The sequence below is a fragment of the Artemia sp. Qi Xiang Cuo genome, chromosome 20 (genome assembly GCF_049724085.1).
Source record: "Artemia sp. Qi Xiang Cuo chromosome 20, ASM4972408v1, whole genome shotgun sequence".
Lineage (NCBI taxonomy): Eukaryota > Metazoa > Arthropoda > Branchiopoda > Anostraca > Artemiidae > Artemia > Artemia sp. Qi Xiang Cuo.
The window spans coordinates 42,236,758-42,260,575 of record NC_142813.1 but is presented as its reverse complement, the minus strand read 5'-3'; the positions used below and the strand labels follow the sequence as shown (position 1 = coordinate 42,260,575).

Sequence of the window (23,818 nt, the reverse complement as noted above, 5' to 3'; positions counted from 1 at the left end):
GAACCAAAATTTTATAAGTTATGTTTATTATGCGTGCAGCGATTCTTATATCATCTGTGAATGAAGATCACCCCCCGAAAAAGTGTAACCTTTAAATATTTCTAAGGAGGTGGGGCGGGGGCTCTGAAAAATCAACAAGGAATTTTGTGTCGTCATTTTTACGTTTTTCAGCGGGAGATCTTCAAAAATTCTTTTTTAAAGCAATCCCACCACCCCTCCTACTTCTTCACAGGTAAGTACATAAATATAACCTTTTATATGACACGTATATTAGTCTTGCAATAAGAGAGCAGCTCACGCAGCTCTCTTCTGCTCGAGCAGTTCGCGCAGCATCCATATTAGAGGTTTAGTCAAAAGTACTCCTCAGAACAAAGGGCGGGGGAAAACAGCAACAACAAATTATTTTATTGTTGTTTTTTTTTTCTAAACCTGTTTGAATTTTGGATTGTTAGTAAATTTTGTTCAGTTATTGTAAATCCATTTACAGAAGCAGGGGGATAGCGTTCTTTTGAGAGGAGAAAAAATATATCTGTAAAAAATAAAAAAAGAGGTCAATAGTAAAATGAAACAGATATAAATCTTTGGGAGAGATGGGGAAATATAATTTCGATAACTTTCCCTGGTGTAGCCTGATCGTAGACTATCAAGATATAAGCCAGCAAAATCCAGTCAAACAATTCGTGGTAATGAACTGTAAGTAAGGAGCGACCCGGCTCAATAGTAACCGAAACTCTAAAAAACGGAATTTTTAATCAATAGATACATCAAAAGAATCAAATTTTTTTGGTGATTTCAAATATATAAGTTTGATCAAGTTTAATCATACCTATCAAAAGTTACACGCCTGAGAAAATGTGCCTTATGTTCGAAAAAAGGGGGAAACACCCGCTAAAAGTCATAGCACCTTAATGGAGATCACATCATCAGATTTAACGTATCAGAGAACCCTACAGTAGAGGTTTCAAGCTCCTATCTGCAAACAAGTGGAATTTTGTATTTTATGCCAGAAGAAAGATCATGGGTGCGTGTTTATTTGTTGTTTTTAGTTGCCAGGGGTTATCGTATCGACCCAGTGGTCCTAGAATATCGCAAGAGGGCTCATTTGAGCGGAAATTAAAAGTTCTAGTGCCCTTGTTAAGTGACCAAAAGAAATGGAGGGCAACTAGGCCCTCCCGCACTCATTTTTTCCCAAAGTCACCCGATAAAAATTTTGAGAGCCATTTTGCTTGGCATGGTCGAAAAATATAATATATATTTCTTTGAGAACGATTAATCCCCCACAATCCCGAGGGAAGGGCTGCAAGTTATGAACTTTGCCTTATAGTACATTTTATAGTTACAGTTTACATATAGTATTGGTTGTTGGGAAGTATACAGACGTTTTCACTGCGAATTTTTTCTGGTAGTGGCGGAGGGAGGGGGTTTCGGGGGTTACGTAGGAGGATCTTTCCAGGGAGGAAGTTTTCATTCAGGAAGAGACATTGCTATGAAGTTGGCGCCGGATTTCCCACCATTGTTTAAAGAAACGACCAGAAATTAATTTTAAAAAAGTTTTTCAATTGAAAGTAAGGAACAACATCAAAACTTAAAACGAACAGAAATTGTTACGTATATGATTTGGTTCGCCCCCTAGTCAATACCTCGCTCTTTACGTTAAGGTGTTTTAGTACTTTCATAAGAGCGATTTATTCTAATTAACAGCCTTTGTGATTAAGAGGTCGAGAATTGGAACAAAATCTGAAATTTAGCGTAAAGAGCGAGGTAGAGACTAGGGGCGAATCCCCCAATATACGTTATAAAATTATATGAATATAGAAGTTCGTTACGTAAGTTAATTCGTAAGTTACGTATATTTATTACAAATAAAAACGTTCGTAAATAAAATTAGATAACTTTCGAGAAAGTCATTTAACGAAAATAAAAAAGCAAAATTGATATGCAAATTTCGTTTTAATTATTCTTGTACGGTGAGCCAAAATTAAAACCTACATTAATTCAAAAACGTTCAGAAATTAAATAGAAAAACAATTTTTTTAACTGAAAGTAAGGAGCGACATTAAAACTTAAAACGAACAGAAATTATTCCGTACATAAAAGGGGCTGTCCCCTCCTCAACACCTCGCTCTTTACGCTAAAGTAATGTCGCTCCTTACTTTCAGTTAAAAAAACTGTTATTTTTATTTAATTACTTAATAGGATTAGTTACGTACGGTAATAATATTACGATATGTAAGTCATTAGTATGATAATAAAGTCCTTTGGCAACGTTTTTTTTTGTGAAAAATGGTAAATTATGTAGGTTAATAGTTCGTGGCGGACTAAGAGAAATTATTGTGGACGGAATTTTTATGCTTTCCCTCTGAAACAATCGTTTTTGAAACACCCCTGCAGCTGTAACTTGTACCAACAGGATAAGATTTTGATTCACTAGTTTCAGGTCTTATCCATTCACCGTGAACTATTGTCAAACAGTTCGTGTTAACGAACTGTAAGTATGGAGCGACCCGGCTCAATAGTAGCCGAAACTCTAAAAAACTGAATTTTGATACCAATAGATACATCAGAAGAATCAGATTTTTATGCTGATTTGAAATATATAAGTTTAGTCTTACCTCTCAAAAGTTAAGCGCCTGAGAAAATTTGCCCTATTTTCGAAACAACCCCTAAAAGTAATAGAACTTTAATGAAAATCACACCATCAGATTCAGCGTATCAGAGAACCCTATTATAGTGGTTTCAAGCTCCTCCTTACTTTCAGTTAAAAATAAACTGTTTTTTTATTTAATTACTTAATAGGATTAGTTACTTACGGTATATTACTAATATACCGTTACTAATAACGGTAATTAGCTATTTAGTAATTAGTTAATTAGTAATTAGTTACTAATATTATGATATGTAAGTCATTAATATGTCAGTATAGTCCTTCTATTGAATGCTAAGGCGCCTTCCTACCAATCAGGTTTTTTCTGGTAGGTATTTATTTCTACATGTCATTACACCTTTCAGAGAAGGGTTTTATATCTTTAAATCGATTTTTTGGAAGTGAAACTCATGAATACATGTTTATTTATTTTTTTTTTAAAATGGTATTTTCTAAATTAATTACATAGAACTTTGCAGAAACCCGTGAATGTAGGACTGAAAGTCCAATTGCTAATCAAATTAGTGTGACCGCCATTTTTGATCTGGTTAAGTGGGTATAATCTGGTTTGGTTTGTTATTGCGAGAGGATTACTCAATTTACATCTTAGTGTTAACTGAGCAATGACTTAAGGAACATTTGAAGGTGGAGAAAAAAAGGGGTAATTAGCGAATGGATAATTTTAACAAGAAATGACCGAAAAGTGTTTTGGTTTGCTCAGTGTTGTCAATTTTAAATAGTTTAGAAATAAAATAATTAACAAGAAATGGCTGAAAAGTGTTTTGAGGGAGTTGAGTTGCACGAGGGTTAAGTTACATGTGGATTCAGTAACACGGGGATTAGTTAAATGGGGTCGAGTAGCACGGAGGTTCAGTTGTACAGGGTTTCGGTTATACAGGGGTTTAGTTACATGGGGGAGTTCAGTGGTACGGGGTTTCGGTTATACAGGGGTTCAGTTACATGGGGGGTTCAGTTATTTTTTCTGATTTTGTGTGTTTTCGCAAGAAAATAACTGGTCTTTTAGCAAACTTAGCCATAGCTACCTGAAACTCTGCATAAATATCTTCATTTTTAATCTAATTACAGAGCTATTTGCAAAAAAGGGGTAATTAGTGAGTGGAAAATTTTTTAATGCATTTACAATCGGAGATGTTTGATTAACCTTTGCAAAAAAGGGGTAATGGGATTTGTGAATTGGAGGAGATGCCATGATTATGTACTGTATAATACACAAGTGATGTTTTGGAGCGTATTGTCAATTTAACGAGAAAATGACTGAAAAGTGTTTTGTGGGAGTTGGGTTGCATGGTGGGTTGAGGTGCAGGAGAGTTCAGTTCCAGGGGGTACAGTTACCCGGGGGGTTCGGGTATACAGGGGTTCAGTTACAAGGGGGTTCAGTTACAGGGGGGTTGAGTTAAATGGGGATTGAGTTCCACGAGAGTACGAGAAAATGACTGAAAAGTGTTTTGAGGGAGATGGGTTGCATGGAGGGTTGAGTTGCATGAGAGTTCAGTTAAAGGGGGTACAGTTACACGGGGGTTTCGGTTATACAGAGGTTCAGTTACAAGGGGGTTCAGTTGCACGGGGGTTGAGTTAAATGGGGATTGAGTTCCACGAGAGTAGTGCTTTGTCCTGGTTTAGCTTGTCACACTTTTAAAAGAGCTTGAAGGAGATTGAGAGAGTCAGTTGCATAATTCCGAGTGATTTCTCTTTACGTGATGGTCATTAAAAACGAAATTTTTGTGTTAAATAAGTAGTTATTGTAACTTTTAAAAAAAGTTTAAGGAGATTGAGAGACTCAGTCGACGGATTCCGTGTGGTTTTTCTTCACTTGGTGGTCATTAAAAACGAAATTTTTCTGTTAAAAAAGTAGTTTTTGTATCTTTTAAAAGAGCTTTAAGGGGCTTGAGAGACTCAGTTGCCTGATTCCGTGTTGTTTTTCTTCACTTGGTGGTCATTAAAAACGAAATTTTTGTGTTAAATAAGTAGTTTTTGTATCTTTTAAAAGAGCTTTACGGGGTTTGAGAGACTCAGTTGCCTAATTCCGTGTGGTTTTACTTTACTTGGTGGTCATTAAAAACGAAATTTTTGTGTTAAATCAGTAGTTTTTGTATCTTTTAAAATAGCTTTAAGGGGTTTGAGAGACTCAGTTGCCTGCTTCCGTGTGGTTTTTCTTTACTTGGTGGTCATTAAAAACGAAATTTTTGTGTTAAATAAGTAGTTTTTGTATCTTTTAAAAGAGCTTTACGGGGTTTGAGAGACTCAGTTGCCTAATTCTGTGTGGTTTTCTCTTCACTTGGTGGTCATTGAAAACGTAATTTTTTTGTTAAATAAGTCGTTTTTTTATATTTTAAAATATCTTTACGGGGTTTGAGAGACTCAGTTGCCAAATTCCGTGTGGTTTTTATTTACTTGGTGGTCATTAATAATGAAATTTTTGTGTTAAATAAGTAGTTTTTGTATCTTTTAATTGTGATTTAATGGGTTTGAGAGACTCAGTTGCCTGATTCCGTGTAGTTTTTTCTTTACTTGGTGGTCATTTGTTGTATCTTTTAAAAGAGCTTTACGGAGATTGAGAGACTCAGTTGCCGGATTCCGGGTGGTTTTTCTTAAGTTGGTGGTCATAAAAAACGAAATTTGTTTGTTAAATTAGTAGTTTTTGTATATTTTAAAAGAGCTTTACGGGGATTGAGAGACTCTGTTGCCTGATTCCGAGTGGTTTTTCTTTACTTGGTTGTCATTAAAAACGAAATTTTTGTGATAAATAAGTAGTTTTTGTATCTTTTAAAAGAACTTTACGGGGACTGAGAGACTCAGTTGCCGGATTCCGTATGATTTTTCTTCTTTTCATTAAAGACATTCAATATACTAAAAGTGTTTAATTCAAATTTTTTTAAAACTTCAAAATTTTTCAACTTTATTTATTTTTTCTTTCTGTACATAACTTAAAATGTCAAAATATGCTTACAGTTCTAACAATTGCGCTCTTTGATTGGTCAGAGACACGATGTGACTTTCCCACTGGAATTTTATGACCGGTTATTGACACTACCTAATCTATTGCATGTATTAAATCAGTATTTTTTACGCAGTGGAACGATAAACACATAAGTCATATCTTAAAAAAAAGTGAAGATGGAGCATTTTAATAAAGTGTGTTTACATAACAGGGTTATTGCAGCATTGAATGCCGACAAAGAGAAATATTTAAACTTTGAAACAAGTACAGGTGGTAACACTATTGGAAATGTATGCATGCATTGTAATGACAGTAAGGAATTAAATTTCTTTGGAATACCGAAAAAATTCAACTTTTATTTTGGTGGTTATGCGAGATTGAGATCTCCAGAGATGATTGCACTCAAAGAGAATGGCAACATAAAAATAATCATTGATAATAGAGGACAACTCCTTGCTACTATTGCAGGTAACACAATAGCTACTGATACATCCAATCGTCACCTGTCAGGTATTAGCATTCAACTGAAGATCAATAAAAAAAAGGCCTACTCTCCTACTAATATCTTAAACCATATCTTGTCTACTTGCCGAAACTGTTACCTTTGTAAAAATAATGTGTTAATATACAGTGAAATTTACAGAAAAATAAAAAGGGCATTGTCAGAAAATATAACTATGGAATATAAATATGAATCGATTAAAAACAAATCACCAGCAAATTTTACTGACATTGGTCAAACAGTCAATTAAACAAATAATACAAAAGACGAAAAGCAAATTGAGCCTGTTGATGAGACACCAGTAAAAATTGTGTATGACTCAAAACGGGATAATGATTATTCTACTGATAACGAACTAAGAGAAGACAATAACTACAATATCAACAGAGAACATGGTGAACTAATTTATGTAACAGATTCAAAATGTCAAAAGTTGATCATTTATATTAATAATGTATCATAATAAATTTTTTGTTTTAATATTCTACATAGCATTATTTCATTAAAAATATATTATGCATTACATTGTTATGTGTTCATTATTTTTAGAGTAAGCTAGCATATCAAACGTTTAGAATGTCTAATAAAACGTCGGAGATGTAAGAAAAGGATTTTGCATACATCTATTGTCAGACACATGGGAACAAATTCTTTCATGAATTCGCCTCCTGGATAAATAAAAAAAACATTTCATTCAAGAAATTATGACGAAACTCTAAGTAAGCAACAAACTCTTTCTTGAAGTTACCTCATGGATACACAATGCAGACATTTGATTTAAGGAACTATCAAAAATTTTAAATTAGTAGCAAATTCTTTAAAAAATATGATAATACGTTTAATCAATAAATATATATAAGCTTAACCGGTCCTTATTCTTTAGAATAGTTTTAATCATATCATTAAATTATGAATAAATTTTAAGTAAGTAAAAACATATTTCTTGATTTATCTTCTTTGACAAAATACATATGTTTAATTAAAGAAATCATAATAAAATCGCAAGTAAGTAATAAAGTCTTTATTGTTTTCACCTATTGGAGACACAATACTGAAATTTCATTAAATAAATTATGAAGGAATTCTAAATAGGTAAAATACTCATGTTACCTCATGGATACACATTGAAGAAATTTCCTTTAAGGAATTATCAAAAATTGTAAGTAAGTAGCAAATTATTTCTTGAATTCGCCCCCTGGGTTAATAAAAAAGACAGTTCATTAAAGAAATTATGAAAAAATTGTAAGTAAGTAGCAAATTCTTTCTTGAATTCACCTGCTGGATAAACAAGAAAGAAATTTCGTTCGAGAAATTATGACAAAATTCCAAGTAAGTAACAAACTCTTTATTGTTTTCATGACTTAGATACACGATGTAGAAATTTAATTCAAGAAATTATGAAAAAATTCTCAGTAAGTAACAATTTCTTTCTTGAAATCTACTCTTGGATGCACAATACAGAAATTTATTTTAGGAAATTATGAAAAAAAAACAATTTCTTTCTTGAAGTCAACTCATGGATACACAATACGGAAACTGCATTCAAGAAATTATAAAAATATTTTTAAGTGTAAGTAACAAACCCTTTTTGTTTTCAACTCTTTGATATACAGTACATATACTTCATTCTATAAATTATTAAAATCCCTCAAGTAGGTAACTTTTTTTTTTCTCTTTATAAAAAACAATTGTTACTTAGCTATACGATTTATAAATTTAATTCGATAAATTGGTAAAAAATTATAAGTAAGTAACAATTTCTTTATTGAAGTCAACTCATGGATACACAATACGGAAATTTCATTCAAGAATTTCATGACTTAGATACACGATGTAGAAATTTGATTCAAGAAATTATGAAAAAATTCTCAGTAAGTAACAATTTCTGTCTTGAAGTCATCTCTTGGATACGCGATGTAGAAATTTAATTCAAGAAATTATGAAAAAATTCTCAGTAAGTAACAATTTATTTCTTGAAGTCAACTCGTGTATACATAAAATACGGAAATTTCAGTCAATAAATTATAAAAAATATTTGTAAGTAAGTAACAAGCTCTTTATTGATTTCACCTCTTGAATATACAGTACAGATACTTCATTCAAGAAACTTGATTAAACACGTTTTGAAACTACATGTTATTTGTATGCCTTTGCTTGGCACCTTTCCAAACGACCGGGGATTCCCCACTGGTTCCTACACATTGCAAAAAAGTGAGCAGTACGAAAACTCCACGTTTTCAACCAGACTGGTTTTTAGGGACCAATCAGGAGAGATATGCAAAGTCGACATAGCTTTATTTCATTTTTTTAAGGTTCATTTAGACGAAGTTTCGGGCGCGCACGTAACCTCGGCTTAATGAACCTTAAAAAAATTAAATAAAGCGATGATGACTTTGCATATCTCTCTGGATTGCTCCCTAAAAAACCAGTCTGGTTGAAAACGTGGAGTTTTCGTACTGCTCACTTTTTTGCAATGTGTAGGACCCAGTGGGGACTCCCCGCTCGTTTGGAAAGGTGCCAAGAAAAGGCATACAAATAGCATGTAGTTTCAAAACGTGTTTAATCACGTTTCTTGAATTAAGTATCTGTACTGTATATTCAAGAGGTGAAATCAATGAAGAGCTTGTTACTTACTTACATATATTTTTTATAATTTCTTGAATGAAAATTCCGTATTGTGTGTATTCAAGAGTTGACTTCAAGAAAGAAATTGTTACTTACTGAGAATTTTTCATAATTTCTTGAATTAAATTTCTACATCGTGTAGCTAAGAGATGACTTCAAGAAAGAAATTGTTACTTACTGAGAATTTTTTCATAATTTCTTGAATCAAATTTCTACATCGTGTATCTAAGTCATGAAATTCTTGAATTAAATTTCCGTATTGTGTATCCATGAGTTGAATTCAAGAAATAAATTGTTACTTACTGAGATTTTTTTCCTAATTTCTTGAATTAAATTTCTACATCGTGTAGCTAAGTGAAAATTGTTTTTGATAAAGAGAAAAAAAGTTACTTACTTGCGGGTTTTTCATAATTTCTTGAATGAAGTATCTGTAATGTATATCCAAGAGGTTAAAAATTAAAGATTTTGTTACTTACTTACATAGATGGACTTTTGCTAACTAATTAAATGTATTTTTGTTTCATCAAATTTAGTGATAAAATAAAGAAATTGTTTTTTTTTTCATCAATTACCAATTGTTAATACCTGTTTTTTTTCAAATTTGTTGTCATATATTCCGAACTATCTACTTACTGAGAATGTTTTAATAATTTCTTGAATTAAATTTCTACATATTGTATCTAAGTCATGAAAAAAATAAAGAGTTTGTTACTTACTTGGAATTTTTTCATAATTTCTCGAAAGAAATTTCTTTCTTGTTTATCCAGTAGGTGAATTCAAGAAAGAATTTGCTACTTACTTACAATTTTTTCATAATTTCTTTAATGAACTGTATTTTTTATTAGCCCAGGAGGCGAATTCAAGACAGAATTTGCTACTTACTTAAAATTTTTGATAATTTCTTAAATGAAATTTCTGCATTGTGTATCCATGAGATAACATGAGTGTGTTAACTATTTACAATTCCTTCATAATTTCAAGAATGAAATTTCAGTATTGCGCGTCCAATAGGTGAAAACAATAAATACTTTATTACTTACTTGCGATTTTATTATGATTTCTTGAATTAAATATATGTATTGTGTCCAGGAAGCGAATTCAAGAAAGCTATTGTTACTTACTTACAATTTCTTCATAATTTAATGAAATGAATAAAACTATTCTACAGAATAAGGACCGGTTAAGCTTAAATATATTTATTGCTTAAACGTATTTTCTTATTTTTGAAAGAATTTGCTACTTACTTACAATTTTTGATAATTTCTTAAATGAAATGTCTGCATTGTGTATCCATGAGGTAACTTCAAGAAAGAGTTTGTTGCTTACTTAGAGTTTCGTCATAATTTCTTGAATGAAATGTCTTTTTTTATTTATCCAGGAGGCGAATTCATGAAAGAATTTGTTCCCATGTGTCTGACAATAGATGTATGCAAAATCCTTGCCTTACATCTCCGACGTTTTATTAGACATTCTAAACGTTTGATATGCTAGCTTACTCTAAAAATAATGAACACATAACAATGTAATGCATAATATATTTTTAATGAAATAATGCTATGTAGAATATTAATACAAAAAATATATTATGTTACATTATTAATATCAATGATTAACTTTGGACATTTTGAATCTGTTCCATAAAATAGTTCACCATGTTCTCTCTTGATATTATAATTATTGTCTTCTCTTAGTTCGTAATCAGTAGAATAATCATTATTCCATTTTGAGTCATACAACATTTTTTACTGGTGTCTCATCAACAGGCTCAATATGCTTTTCGTCTTTGGTATTATTTGGTTCAATGACTGTTTGATCTATGGCAGTAACGTTTGCTGGTGCTTTGTTTTTCATCGATTCATCTTTATATTCCATCGTTATATTTTCTGACAATGCCCTTTTTATTTTTCTGGCAATTTCACTGTCTATTATCACATTATTTTTACACAGGTAACAGTTTCGGCACGTAGACAAGATATGGTTTACGATATTAGTAGAAGAGTAGGCCTTTATCTTATTGATCTTCCGTTGAATGCTAATACCCGAAAGGTGACGATTGGATATATCAGTAGGTAATGTGTTACCTGCAGCAGTAGCAAGGAGTTGTCCTCTATCATCAATGATTATTTTTATGTTGGCATTCTCTTTGAGTGCAATCATCTCTGGAGATCTCAATCTCGCATAACCACCAACATAAGAGTTGAATTTTTTCGGTATTCCAAAGAAATTTAATTCCTTACTGTCATGACAATACATGCATACATTTCCAATAGTGCTACCACCTGTACTTGTTTCAAAGTTTAAATGCTTTTCTTTGTCAGCATTCAATGCTACAATAACCTTTTTATGTAAACACACTTTATTAAAATGCTCCATCTTCACTTTTTTTTAAAGATATGACTTATGTGTTTATCGTTCCATTGCGTAAAAAATACTGATTTAATACATGCAATAGATTAGGTAGTGTCAATAACCGGTCATAAAATACCAGTGGGAAAGTCACATCGTGTCTCTGACCATTCATAGAGCGCAATTGTTAGAACTGTAAGCATATTTTGACATTTTAAGTTATGTACAAAAAGAAAAAAATAAATAAAGTTGAAAAATTTCGAAGTTTTAAAAAAGTTTGAATTAAACACTTTTAGGATATCGAGTGTCTTTACTGAAAAGAAGAAAAATCACACGGAATCCGGCAACTGAGTCTCTCAATCCCCGTAAAGCTCTTTTAAAAGATAAAAAAACTACTTATTTAACAAAAAAATTTCGTTTTTAATGAGCACCAAGTAAAGAAAAACCACATGGAATCAGGCAACAGAGTCTCTCAATCCCCGTAAAGCTCTTTTAAAAGATACAAAATCTACTTATTTAACACAAAAATTTCGTTTTTAATGACCACCAAGTAAAGAAAAACCACCCGGAATCCGGCAACTGAGTCTCTCAATCTCCGTAAAGCTCTTTTAAAAGATACAACAAATGACCATCAAGTAAAGAAAAATCTACACGGAATCAGTCAACTGAGTCTCTCAAAACCATTAAATATCTATTAAAAGATACAAAATCTACTTATTTAACACAAAAATTTCTTTTTTAATGACCACCAAGTAAAGAATAACCACACGGACTCAGGCAACTGAGTCTCTCAATCCCCGTAAAGCTCTTTTAAAAGATACAAAAACTACTTATTTAACACAAAAATTTCGTTTTTAATGACCACCAAGTAAAGAAAAACCACACGGAATCAGGCAACTGAGTCTCTAAACCCCCTTAAAGCTCTTATAAAAGATAACAAAAATAATTATTTAAAACAAAAATTTTATTTTTAATGAGCACCAAGTAAAGAAAAACTACACGGAATCTGGCAATTGAGTCTCTCAAACCCCTTAAAGCTCTTTTAAAAGATACAAAAACTACTGATTTAACACAAAAATTTAGTTTTTAATGACCACCAAGTCAAGGAAAACCACACGGAGTTAGGCAACTGAGTCTCTCAAACCCTTTAAATCTATTTTAAAATATAAAAAACATAAGGATATAACACAAAAATTTCTTTTTTATTTACATCAAATTAAATAAAAACCACACGGAATCAGGAAACTGAGTCTCTCAATCCCCGTAAAGCTCTTTTAAAAGATACAAAAACTACTGAATTAACACAAAAATTTCGTTTTTAATGACCATCAAGTAAAGAAAAATCACACGGAATTAGGCAACTGAGTCTCTCAATCCCCGTAAAGCTCTTTTAAAACTGTGACAAGCTAAACCACGACAAAGCACTACTCTCATGGAACTCAATCCCTATTTAACTCAACCCCGTGCAACTGAACCCCCTTGTAACTGAACCTCTGTATAACCGAAACCCCCGTGCAACTGTACCCCCTTTAACTGAACTCCCATGCAACTCAACCCTCCATGCAACCCATCTCCTTCAAAACACTTTTCAGTCATTTTCTCGTACTCTCGTGGAACTCAATCCCCATATAACTCAACCCCCGTGCAGCTGAACCCCCTTGTAACTGAACCCCTGTATAACCACCACACGGAATCAGGCAACTGAGTCTCTCAAACCCCTTAAAGCTCTTTTAAAAGATACAAAAACTACTGATTTAACACAAAAATTTCGTTTTTAATGACCACCAAGTAAAGTAAAACCACACGGAATCAGGCAACTGAGTCTCTCAAACCCTGTAAAGCTCTTTTAAAAGATACAAAAACTACTTATTTAACAAAAAAATTTCGTTTTTAATGACCACCAAGTGAAGAAAAACCACACGTAATAAGTCAACTGAGTCTCTCAAACCCCTTAAAGATCTTTTAAAAGATACAAAAACTACTTATTTAACACAAAAATTTCGTTTTTAATTACCACCAAGTGAAGAAAAACCACACGGAATCAGGCAACTGAGTCTCTCAAACACCTTAAAGCTCTTTTAAAAGATACAAAAACTACTTATTTAACACAAAAATTTCGTTTTTAATGACCATCAAGAAAAGAAAAATCACACGGAATTATGCAACTGACTCTCTCAATCCCCGTAAAGCTCTTTTAAAACTGTGACAAGCTAAACCACGACAAAGCACTACTCTCGTGGAACTCAATCCCCATTTAACTCAACCCCCGTGCAACTGAACCCCCTTGTAACTGAACCTCTGTATAACCGAAACCCCCTTGCAACTGTACCCCCTTTAACTGAACTCCCATGCAACTCAACCCTCCATGCAACCTATCTCCTTCAAAACACTTTTCAGTCATTTTCTCGTACTCTCGTGGAACTCAATCCCCAGTTGACTCCCCCCCCCTGTCGATGCACCCGCTTGTAACTGAACCCCTGTATACCCGAATCGCCCGGGTAACTGTACCCCCTTTAACTGAACTCTCATGCAACTCAACCCTCCATGCAACCCATCTCCCTCAAAACACTTTTCAGTCATTTTCTCGTTCAATAGACAAAAAGCTCCAAAAAATCACTAGTGTATTATACAGTACATAATCATGGCATCTCCTCCCATTCACAAATCCCATTACCCCTTTTTTTGCAAAGGTTAATCAAACATCTCCGATTGTAAATGCATTAAAAAAATTTCCACTCACTAATTACCCCTTTTTTGCAAATAGCTATGTAATTAGATTAAAAATGAAGATATTTATGCAGAGTTTCAGGTAGCTATGGCTAAGTTTTCTAAAAGACCAGTTATTTTCTTGCGAAAACACACAAAATCAGAAAAAATAACTGAACCCCCCATGTAACTGAACCCCTGTATAACCGAAACCCCGTACAACTGAACTCCCCCATGTAACTGAACCCCTGTATAACCGAAACCCTGTACAACTGAACCTCCGTGCTACTCGACCCCATCTAACTAATCCCCGTGTAACTGAATCCGCATGTAACTGAACCCTCGTGCAACTCAACTCCCTCAAAACACTTTTCAGCCATTTCTTGTTAATTTTTTATTTCTAAACTATTTAAAATTGACAACACTGTGCAAACCAAAACACTTTTCGGTCATTTCTTGTTAAAATTATCCAATCGCTAATTACCCCTTTTTTTTCTCCACCTTCAAATGTTCCTTTAGTCATTGCTCAGTTAATACTAAGATGTAAATTGAGCAATCCTCTCGCAATAACAAACCAAACCAGATTATACCCACTTAACCAGATCAAAAATGGCGGTCACACTAATTTGATTAGTAATTGGACTTTCAGTCCTACATTCACGGGTTTCTGCAAAGTGCTATGGACTTCATTGAAAAAATGCCAGTTTAAAAAAAAAAAAATAAACATGTATCCATGAGTTTGACTTTCAAAAAATCGATGTCACAATAGAAAACCCGTCTCTTTGAAAGGTGTAATGACCTGTAGAAATCTTTACCTACCAGAAAAACCTGTTTGGTACGGAGGGCCCTTAGAATTCAATAGAAGGACTATACTTATGTCTTTGAGGATGACTTAATCCCCCACTGTTCCCGGGGGAAGGGCTGCAAGTTATAAACTTTGCCCATTGTTTACATATAGTATTGGTTATTGGGAAGTATACAGGCGTTTTCAGGAGAATTATTTTCTAGTGGGGGGTCAGGGTCAGAGTAGGGGTTACGGGGGAGGATCTTTCCACGGAAGATATTTTCATGGGGGAAGGGACATTTCTATGAAGGGGGCGCCAGATTTCCCTGCTGCCTAAGTAAAGAACAATGTGGCCACAATGTGCTTTTTTTTCTCCATACCCGGGCACTTCTTATCGAAGGAGTTGTCGTAGAAACTTCGAAAAGGGCTCATTCGATTGGAAATTGGAGTGGCTAGTGCCCTTTTTAATAGTCGAAAGTGATTAGAGGGCAACTAGCTACCCCCCCCCCACCCATCATTCCCCAAATCCCATCCAATCAAAATTTTGAGATAGCCATTTTGTTCAGCGTAGTTGATTTCCAGATAGAAAATATGTTTTTGAGGAGGACACTCCCCCACAACCCGCAGGGCAAGGGTTTTAAGTTATACCCTGGGGGCATATAAGGTTTTTATAGAATGCGTTGTCGTAAAAACTTCAAAACAGGCTCATTCGATTGGAAATTCAAAGGACTAGTGCCCTTTTTAATAATCGAAAGCGATTAGAGGGCAAGCGGCCCCCCTCCCACGCCCAACAGTCCCCCAAACACACCCAATCAACATTTTGAGATAGCCATTTTGTTAAGCGTAGTTGATTTCCAGATAGAAATATGTTTTTGAGGAAGACACTCCCCCACAACCCTCAGCGCAAGGGTTTAAGTTATGCTCTGGGGACATATAAGGTTTTTATAGAAGGTGTTGTTGTAAAAACTTCAAAACCGATTCATTCGATTGGAAATTCAAAGGGCTAGTGCCCTTTTTAATAGTCGAAAGTTAATGGAAGGCAACTAGCCCCCCACCCCCACGCCCGTCATTCCCCCAAACACATCCAATCTAAATTTTGTGACATCCATTTTGTTCAGCGTAGTTGATTTCCAGATAGAAAATATGTTTTCGAGGAGGACACTCCCCCACAACCCTCAAGGCAAGGGTTTTAAGTTTTGCCCTGGGGTTATATAATATTCTTATAGAAGGTGTCGTCGTAGAAACTTACAAACAGGCTCATTCGATTGGAAATTCAAAGGGCTAGTGCCCTTTTTAATAGTCGAAAGTGATTGGAGGGAAACTAGGCCCCCCCCCCTACACGCCCATCATTCCCCCAAACACATCCAATAAAAATTTTGAGATAGCCATTTTGTTCAGCGTAGTTGATTTCCGGATAGAAATATGTTCTTGAGGAGGACGCTTCCTCACAACCCTCAGGGCAAGGGTTATAAGTTATGCCCTGGGGGCATATAAGTATTTTATAGAAGGCGTTGTCGTAGACACTTCAAAACAGTCTCATTCGATTGAAAATTCAAAGGGCTAGTGCCCTTTTTAATAGTCGAAAGTGATTGGAATGAAACTAGCCCCTCCCCCACCCGCCCATCATTCCCCCAAACATATCCAATAAAAATTTTGAGATAGCCATTTTGTTCAGCGTAGTTGGTTTCCAGATAGAAATATATTTTTGAGGAGGAAACTCCCACATAACCCCCAGGGCAAGGGTTTTAAGTTATGTCCTGGGGACATATAAGGTTTTTATAGAAGGCGTTGTCGTAGAAACTTCAAAAAAGGCTCCTTCGATTGGAAGTTCAAAGGGCTAGTGCCCTTTTTAATAGTCGAAAGTGATTAGAGGGCAACTAGCCCCCCCCCCCACGCCCATCAGTCCCCCAAAAACACATCCAATCAAAATTTTGAGATAGCCATTATGTTAAGCGTAGTTGATTTCTAGTCATAAAATATGTTTTTGAGAAGGATACTCTCCCGCAAACAACGGGGCAAGGGTTTTAAGTTACGCCATGGGGGTATATATGGTTATTAAAGAAGGCGTTGTAGCAGAAGCTTACAAAAATGGTTTATTCGATTCGAAATTCACAGAGCTAGTGCTCTTTTTAATAGTTGAAAGTGACTAGAGGGCAACTAGGCCCCCCCCTACACGCCCATCATTCCCCCAAACACATCCAATAAAAATTTTGAGATAGCCATTTTGTTCAGCGTAGTTGATTTCCGGATAGAAATATGTTCTTGAGGAGGACGCTTCCTCACAACCCTCAGGGCAAGGGTTATAAGTTATGCCCTGGGGGCATATAAGTATTTTATAGAAGGCGTTGTCGTAGACACTTCAAAACAGACTCATTCCATTGAAAATTCAAAGGGCTAGTGCCCTGTTTAATAGTCGAAAGTGATTGGAATGAAACTAGCCCCTCCCCCCACACGCCCATCATTCCCCCAAACATATCCAATAAAAATTTTGAGATAGCCATTTTGTTCAGCGTAGTTGTTTTCCAGATAGAAATATATTTTTGAGGAGGAAACTCCCACATAACCCCCAGGGCAAGGGTTTTAAGTTATGTCCTGGGGGCATATAAGGTTCTTATAGAAGGCGTTGTCGTAGAAACTTCAAAAAAGGCTCCTTCGATTTGAAGTTCAAAGGGCTAGTGCCCTTTTTAATAGTCGAAAGTGATTAGAGGGCAACTAGCCCCCCCCCCCAGGCCCATCATTCCCCCAAAAACACATCCAATCAAAATTTTGAGATAGCCATTATGTTAAGCGTAGCTGATTTCTAGATAGAAAATATGTTTTTGAGGAGGACACTCCCCCACAACCCTCAGGGCAAGGGTTTTAAGTTATGCCCTGGGGATATAGAAGGTTTTTATAAAAAGTGTTGTCGTAGAAACTTCAAAAGGGGCTCATTTGATTGGATATTCAAAGAGCTAGTGCCCTTTTTAATAGTCAAAAGTGATTGGAGGGCAGCCAGCCCCCCCCCCCTCGCTCCCATTATTCCCCCAAGCACATCCAATCAAAATTTTGTGATAGCCATTTTGTTCAGCGTAGTTTATTTCCAGATGGAAAATATGTTTTTGAGGAGGACACTCCCCCACAACCATCAGGGCAAGGGTTTTACGTGATGCCCTCGTGGCATATAAGGTTTTTATAGAAGGCGTTGTCTTAGAAACTTCAAAAAAGGCTCATTCGATTGGAAATTCAAAGGCATAGTGCCCTTTTTAAAGTAGAAAGTGATTGGAGGGCAACTATCCCCCCCACCCCACGCCCATCATTCCCCCAAACACACATAATCAAGATTTTGAGATAGCCATTTGGTTCAGCGTAGTTGATTTCCAAATAGAAACTATGTTTTTGAGGAGGATATCCCCCACAACCCTCAGGCAAGGGTTTTAAGGTATGCCCTGGGGGTATATAAGGTTTTTATAGAAGGTGTTGTCGTAGAAACTTCAAAAGGGGCTCATTTGATTGGAAATTCAAAGGGCTAGTGCCCTTTTTAATAGTCAAAAGTGATTGGAGGGCAGCCAGCCCCCCCCCCCCTCGCTCCCATTATTCCCCCAAGCACATCCAATCAAAATTTTGTGATAGCCATTTTGTTCAGCGTAGTTTATTTCCAGATGGAAAATATGTTTTTGAGGAGGACACTCCCCCACAACCATCAGGGCAAGGGTTTTACGTGATGCCCTCGTGGCATATAAGGTTTTTATAGAAGGCGTTGTCTTAGAAACTTCAAAAAAGGCTCATTCGATTGGAAATTCAAAGGCATAGTGCCCTTTTTAAAGTAGAAAGTGATTGGAGGGCAACTAACCCCCCTCCCCACGCCCATCATTCCCCCAAACACACATAATCAAGATTTTGAGATAGCCATTTGGTTCAGCGTAGTTGATTTTCAAATAGAAACTATGTTTTTGAGGAGGATACCCCCCACAGCCCTCAGGGCAAGGGTTTTAAGTTATGCCCTGGGGGCATATAAGGTTTTTATAGAAGGCGTTGTCATAGAAACTTCAAAAAAAGCTCATTCGACTGGAGATTCAAAAGTATAGTGCCCTTTCTAATAGTCGAAAGTGATTGAAGTACAACTAACCCCCCACGCCCATCATTCCCCCAAAAGCATCCAATAAAATTTTGAGATAGCTATTCTGTTTAGCGTAGTTGATTTCCAGATATAAAATTTATTTTTCAGCAGGGCACTCCCCCACAACCCTCAGGGCAAGGGCTATAAGTTATGTCCTGGGGGCATATAAGGTTTTTATTGAAATCTTTGTCGTAGAAACTTGAAAAAAGGGCTCATTCTATTGAAAATTCGAACGGCTAGTACCCTTCTTAATAGTCGAAAGTGATTAGTGATATTTTTTTGTTGTTGTTGTTGTTTAGACCAGGGCACTTCGTATCGAAGGAGTTATCGTGGGAACTTCGAATGGGGTTCATTCGATTGAAAATAGAAAGGGCTGATGCCCTTTTTAATAGTCGAAAGTGATTGGAGGGCAACTAATCCCCCTTCCTCGCCCACCCTCTCATTTGTCGAATATGGTTAAAAACTAAATGTTGCCTTAAGATTAAATCAAAATAAACTGTGATAATGCTCATTACAAATAAGGCATCTCAGCAGTATCCCAAGAACGACTGAGGGTATTATGTTCAAACTTTCGGGGCTACTTCTGCTCTTAAAATTTGACAAAATCAAAATAGCGTAAGTGTATCCATGCTATAAAAGAAAGTAAACAGATTTTTATGGGAATGGTATCAAGTTTTCCATATCAGGTCAACTAGCGGAGGTATAACTAAATTAAACAGTACTATTTGTGTCAAGATTTTCAAAAAGGTGTATGTTGTTGAAAATTGTTGATAGTTTTTCTCCAGCATACAAATAGAAGGCCAAACTATAAAGTCTTAAAAAACGAAAAGATTTAAAGTATTATTTTCTTTTTCTCTGAAAAGACTATTTCAATATAAAACGAACAGAAATTATTAAAAAAACTTTTTCCGCAAAATAAGTTTTTCAAAGAGAAGTAAAGAACTCCATTAAACAAAAAATGAACAAAAATAAAATCAAATTATCTACCAAGCCTGAAACTACCACAAATCAGCATCGATAAATAAATGAAACCCAAAACCAACAGAAATTACAATAATTAACCGAGTCAAAATCAAAACGAGCAGAAATTAACCTAAGTTGGGTGCAAAACCCCTATGCCTTCCCAAGGCCAGAACAAAATTTGCACTTCACTTAAAGGAGCAACATTAAAACCTAAAACGAATATAAATTATTATGCATATGAGGGAGGTCGTCCACTCCTCAATACCTCTCTCATTACGCTAAAGTTTTCCTTAGAGCTTTTAAAAGAGGTTATTATTCTAATTAAATGGCTTTTGGGATTTTTTAAACGATCAGAAATTAAGAAATAAAAACAGGTTTTTTTCAACTGAAAGTAAGGAGCAACTTTAAAACTTAAAACGGACAGAGATTATTGTGCATGTGAGGGAGGTCGCCCTCTTCTCAATAAAAAGAGGGCGTACAATACAAATACCTATTTACTGTAACTATAACTGTACAAATACCTATTTCCGTAAAGAATACGTATTCTTCGAAGTTAATACGAAGATAATAACAATTACTTTTTAATTCGATTAAAGGGGAGGGGGAATTTTCTTCCTTTTAATCGAGTTATTTATCCAGTGAAACAGTCTAACACAATACTATCGCTCCTTACCCTTTAATTGAGTTCAATAAGAATGTGTATGTGTGTGTTTTGTGTGTGTGTGTGTCTAACACACACAGAATCTAAACTTCTAGAAACTAAACTTCTTGATAGTTTGAGGAATATTCAGTGTAGGCTACTAATTTGACTTAAATAGATGTCATAGTACTATAGCTTATTTTGCTCCTAAGCTTTAATTTTTGTTTGGTTGAATTAATAAGACAAAGTTCAACATCTTACAGAGTATGAAGCTGTTTTTCTTGTTCGGAGTTCTTCTATCACTTCTGTTATGCGTTCATGCACGTTTTAGTTTTGGTCGCGCTAAAACAAACAAGGATAAAGATAAAAATGCGATTAAGGACAATAACATCTTTGCTGCATACGAAGGAGGATATGCCACCATGGCGAGAGATGGTAACGCTGTGCAAAATGTAAAAACAGGCACCAATGCTAGCAACAGCACAAACAGTGGATCTTACAACTCAGGAAATACTTACAGTGCTAACAGCTATGGTGGAGGAGGCAGCAATTATGGAGGGAATTACAATGAAGGAAATAGCTATGGTGGAGTATATGGAACCAGTTATGGCGGAAGCTATGGAGGAAATTATGGAGGATCTTATAGCAGTAGTGGTTACGGTGGAAGCTATAGTGGGGGATACGGTGAGTCTTTCCTGTAAATGATAATAACTAGAATTTATAGATTATAAAATAATTATAATATCATAAAGGAATTACAAAAGCTTTATAATAATTTAAAAGATCTATAAATTACAAAAGAATTTATAAATTATTTTGTCATTTTTTGTTTTTATTCCCGTTCGTTTGGGGGTTGACCCACAAGCCTGGGTAGCTTTCCATAGTGTTCATGTAATTTGGCGCACCAGAAACCATTTTATAGTTTTTTACTTTACAATTTACTGTTCAATACAAATTAATCTAATAAGTGAATTAAAAGTGATAGTTAACACAAGGTTTTTACCGATATAGGTAGAAAAAACGGTAGAAGTATACAATTGAATTACAAATAAGAATATATTGGTATGTATCATTCTTCGCCGTTAAAACCCCATACTTAACCCTTTTTTCAGTTTATTGATCAGATTGACTTGTTCCTATGATTAATTTAATTCGTCAATATTTACAATATGATCTTCAGTTTTCAAAATGCAGTATGTGCATCTTTTTAGGTCTTTCCTTATTAATAGCAATTAATTTAATTGAAAATCCGCCTTCTCAAAAAAGAAAATGACAAAATATAAATTGAAAAGCAAGGGGGAAAAATGAATATTTGAACGATTATCTTCACCTGCAAAAGAATGGTAACAGCAATAAATTGTAAATTATTAAATAATAAGAAAAAAATCGACAATTTGATTACCAAATTGGAATTTTAAAGCATTGGTGACCTGCAATTTTGTTTTTGTGAAATTTTTTTAATTTTTTCACATAGTTTTGAAACGGAAATTTCTCAGTCGGTTATGCCACGTTTATTAATAAGTCTTGAGGTGTATATCCATGGTGGTATGTGGAGCAGAAATTTGGTGAAATGGAAGAAGTTGGGCAGATATTTACTCTATCAATTTTATCTTAAATCTTCCAGGAAGGCATAGCATACAGAGAACGTGGTATTTTTACAGTATTGTAGAGATTGGCAAGGTAAAATAGTTGAAACGAAATTTCTTGTAGAGCATAGGGGGCAGATTGTTGACGGGAAATGTGAGCAATCAGAAGACTACAAATGTGGTGAATACAGGTGCCATTAGGGATACCCAGGTATATGGCCAACGGTCTTAACGATATCACTGGAAGGTAAAAGCCTTTGTTGAGTATCTTTTTGTTTTTTAGATACAGAAAAACAAAAGATACTAAGAAGAAAGAGAGAGAGAGAGAGAGAGAGAGAGAGAGAGAGAGAGAGAGAGAGAGAGAGGCAGACAGACAGACCCACAGAGGAATAAAGAGATAGAGAAAGAGGTACAAAGGCATCTAGAAAAAAGTAGAGAGAAAAAGTGACAGAGACAAATGAAACTCAGAGAGGAAAGAAAATAACAAAATGAAAAATAAAACCAAAAAAGGTGAAAAAACGAGGATTTTATCAGCCAGTGAAACTTAAATTGAATATGCAAATCAAGTTTGAATCGAATAAAAATAACTACAAACAAGAGTTTGGGTATCGCCTGACTGCAGAAGCCTAAAACCTACTGCGTCACTGGCGCTTTACTGAAAACGAATTATATTACAAATGTTTTCTTTTGTACTGAATATTGAAAATAAATATTAAAATTACAGTAAAATTTTGAACTGATGAGCTTTCAGCAATTAATATAATTATACATCAAATATTCAGTTTAATTTATTAGTTCTTTTCAAGATTGGTCAAGAAAATTATAGTTTCACTACAAACAAAATTTGGATTCTGCCCCCTTCTTTAACTGTAAAAATCTAAAGCCTTCTGCGTCATTGGCGCTTCACTGAAAACGAATTACTCTTATATTACAAATTTATTCTTTTCCAGTTCTTACAGCAATGAAAATGAAAATAAAAATTACAGTGAAAAAAAAAATCTTGCACTGATGGATCTTTCAACGATTAATATCATTATATATCTAATATTCAATTTGATTTTGTTTATACTTTCCAAGACTGTTCAAGACTCATATAGTTTTCAGTAAGGCGCCAATGACGCAGTAGGTTTTAGGCTTCTGCACTGAGGCGATAGCCAAACTCTTGTTTGTAGTTATTTTTATTCGATTCAAACTTGATTTGCATATTCAAGTTAAGTTTCACTCGTTTTAAGATTTATTTATTCATTTACATTAAGATATATTGTATATTTGTTCGCATTGATTGTTTATTTAATTTCTGTTCGTTTTAAGTTTCATTTATACTTTAATAGCAAACTTTTTTTTTTTTTTTTTAAGCTTTATTTTCATATTAAATCTAAGCATTACTCGCTTTAGAATCTATTTATTCATTTATATTATTACTTGTTGTATATTTTTTGCTATGATTGTTTATTTAATTTCTGTTCCTTATGGGTTTCATTTATTCTTTAATAGTAATTTCTGGTCGTTTTGAGTTTGAATTTTAACAGGTATTCATATCTCCCGAGCTTAAGTTTAAAATAGCCTTTACTTTTCTTTGATAACTTATTTTTCGGAAAGTTTTTTTAAATTAATTTTAGAAAATAGGAATGTAGACTGGAAACGATAAACTTTGTCATAGAATATTGGTAGTACTAAGTTTTTGAAGGGTTGTCGTAGTGGTGCACGTAAGAGAGTTTACTTGTCCCAATTCGAAAGGGTATATTAGAGATGATAAAAATTGAGAGGGTAAAAATTAGAGAGGGAAAATTATAAAGAGGGTAGAACTAATAAAAAAGGATATAATTAATGGTAGAGGCCCAATTAGAGAAGAAGCCCTAGCTTTGAAGTTACTTCCCTTCTCACTTTGAGAGGGCTCATCCAAATAAAGGAATTCATCTCTAACAAAAAAGAATTTTCTAATGTGAATTGGCTTAAAGGAAAAACGT

General features: G+C 34.5%; 1 protein-coding gene across 1 annotated transcript in view; it reads left to right on the top strand.

The window, feature by feature from the left end:
• LOC148940228 (uncharacterized) overlaps window positions 1-23,818 on the top strand; it is a 37,589-nt gene that overhangs the window by 304 nt on the left and 13,467 nt on the right. The window contains exon 2 of the mRNA XM_089105922.1: window positions 20,529-20,949. Within this exon, the coding sequence (XP_088962048.1) occupies window positions 20,532-20,949 (418 nt within the window). The 5' untranslated portion in view covers window positions 20,529-20,531. The remainder of the gene's footprint in view (window positions 1-20,528; window positions 20,950-23,818) is intronic.